General features: G+C 27.5%; 1 protein-coding gene across 1 annotated transcript; it reads left to right on the forward strand.

Moving 5' to 3' along the window:
- Positions 1–1,827: 1,827 nt before the first annotated feature.
- Positions 1,828–2,486, forward strand: LOC108778364 (probable salivary secreted peptide). The gene has a single exon (XM_018545528.1). It carries the CDS (start codon positions 1,864–1,866, stop codon positions 2,266–2,268), a length of 405 nt encoding a protein of 134 aa, XP_018401030.1. The 5' UTR covers positions 1,828–1,863; the 3' UTR covers positions 2,269–2,486.
- The last annotated feature ends 214 nt before the right edge of the window (positions 2,487–2,700 follow it).

Raw genomic sequence — 2,700 nt, forward strand, 5'->3', positions numbered from 1 at the left:
CACTTCAAAGAAATTAAATTTTTTAGAAGAATGGAAAAACTATTTTTTAATTTAACAGAAAATTGTGGATATTACTAATAATATTAAAAATAACTTCGCCAAAAAGAATATATCGGTAAAATAATATATACTTTTATTATAGAAATATGATCAAATATCATTTTTGTTATTTTGTATTTAAAAATCAACCTTTTTGTGTTTGAATTATGACGATTTTTATATCTTACAAAAATCAAGAATAATTCATTAAAAGTGACATAAATATCAAAATATCACTAATGACCTTAATAATATAATAATAATCATTAATTACTTTGTTCTCAGCTAAAGTGACTAAAATCAAAATAAGAAAATTTTTTTCAACTTCGATCATTAAACAATTTTAATTAATAATAAAAGAAAGATAAGTCAATAAATATTTTAACTAATATTTAAATGTTTTCTGTAGGAGAACCTTCTTTTTTTCACAGTTCATAAAAATGATACAACTTAAAATGTACTCTTCTCCCCCTTTTATAGAAGATATTATGATCTCTTTAAAAACCTTAAAAATAAGTACTATTTAGCGAATGATGAAATTAAGTTATATAGTTTATTTTTTATGATTAATGTAGAATAATCTTTACCTAACTCATTCATAGTAATAATTTGAAAGTTACATTTCTTTAAACTATGTTACTTTAGGGAGCGGGTGTAAGGGAACGATATAGAAATTTATTTTTATTTAGCAATTTTATCATATATGTATATATATGTATATTTTATATATATATAAACATATTTTAAATATTTAAATTATATTTTAATAAAACGATATATATATATATATATACGTGAAAATAATTAATATTAATTACTGTATGCATAAATATCATTATGTTGATTATCAAGAATACCTTAAATATCACACGTATGCGCAATGTTTATACAGTATACGTGATAAATCATTAGAATACACCAGCACTGTAATTTCTCTCATTGCTATTATCAATCCATATCAAGTATTTTTCATAACGATTCACAATAATTATCATTACATCTAAAAAGATATCGATCGATATAAATTTTGTTTTGTGAATTATATCAATTCCGAAAATAGAATGAGACAATTGAGATATGATTCTCGTAAATGTTTCATAACATTTAAGAGATAAAAATATTGATTTAATACGTTGATACCAACTCATGTGTAATTTACACACTCTCGATGATTCATACACCAGTATAGAAACGTATGTATACGAAAGTAATAACGATTGCAATATCTCCGATTCATCTAATTAAAGATCTAATTAAAATAATTGTCCATTATGTATTATAGAGGAAATATCGGCAGCACACGTATATGCTATTATGTTTCTAGTTGCTCATTATAATAATAAATTGTGATGTACCTTTTATTATTAAATATTAATATTTTCTTACCAAAAAATGATATAAATAAAATTAATGTATTTTTTATTATTAAATGTTAATATTTTCTTACCAAATATAAAATTACTCATAATAAAGTTGAAATTGTAATTAATAAAAAATGAGCGATAGGCTCATGAGTGCGCTCTCCATGAATGGTAGAAATTTTATTAAAAGTAATACTATTTACTCTTCTGTCTCTTACTCTTTTTTTATTATGTAAAATAGCGAGAAATGTTGTTTGAACATGTTACGATGAGTTTGTATTGATCGAAATAATTCTTTCGCGGAACGTATCTTTCCAGAACACGGTGGGATATAATCATGATAAGCCGAGTGATAAGCGATTATTCCATCTATTTAAGCGCCGATCGTCCGTTATGCCGACAGATACTAAGTAGCTTTCCTGCAGCAACAGTAGCATAGTTTTCAAGTGTAAAATAAGGCAAGATGTCAGCATATAAGTACATAATTAGTTTGGCTGTTCTGGTCGCCGCTCTGTTGACCGTCACCACTGTACCCTCTGCCAATGGAGCTATCACTTCCTATGCTGAAAATAATAAGTCGCATCATCTGATCGTTGGCTACAGGATGGCTGGTGACAGGGTCGTTCTCAAAGAGAACATCATCAAGAATTCTAGCTGGATGAAGGTTCAAATTGTTGAAAAGACTTTCAATATCTCGAGAAATGAACGTATCACCTTAGTTGAAGCATTGGACCAGAAGACAAACGGAAACGGCGCGCACGCTAGTATTTTGAATGGTGGACCTGGACACAACTTCGTCAGCATGAGATTCAAGAGTCAGAGGGGTCATGGTGTTAATTTTGCACTTAATTTGTATGGACGACCTTAATTAGCCACAGTGAAAGCAGCTACTTCTATGACTGGTACAATTTCTGGATACAATTACGACGTAAAATAGATTGCAATTTTAAAGCTACGTCTAGTTATATTCTGAGCTATTTATTCCAACACTGTGTCACCACACACACACACACACACACACACACATTGTCGTTGCAAAAATGTCGCTGAATATTTTAATTATTCATTTTAATTGTCTTGTATATTTCACCAATAAATCAATGTAATTGATATAATTGCATGTTTCTTTTTCAAATTCTCAAACTTATATACTTATCTATAAAATCGTAGTGCATAAACAATAATAAATAAGCTATTTGTGTGTAATAAATTTTTATTTTTAATAACAGATACAGTGTATCAATTGATAATACTCTAAAAAACAGGCTTATTATTCATGTTCTTCTACTTAATCGAAAAA

This window comes from Cyphomyrmex costatus, unplaced genomic scaffold (genome assembly GCF_001594065.2).
Source record: "Cyphomyrmex costatus isolate MS0001 unplaced genomic scaffold, Ccosl1.0 scaffold5, whole genome shotgun sequence".
In the NCBI taxonomy this organism is placed as follows: domain Eukaryota; kingdom Metazoa; phylum Arthropoda; class Insecta; order Hymenoptera; family Formicidae; genus Cyphomyrmex; species Cyphomyrmex costatus.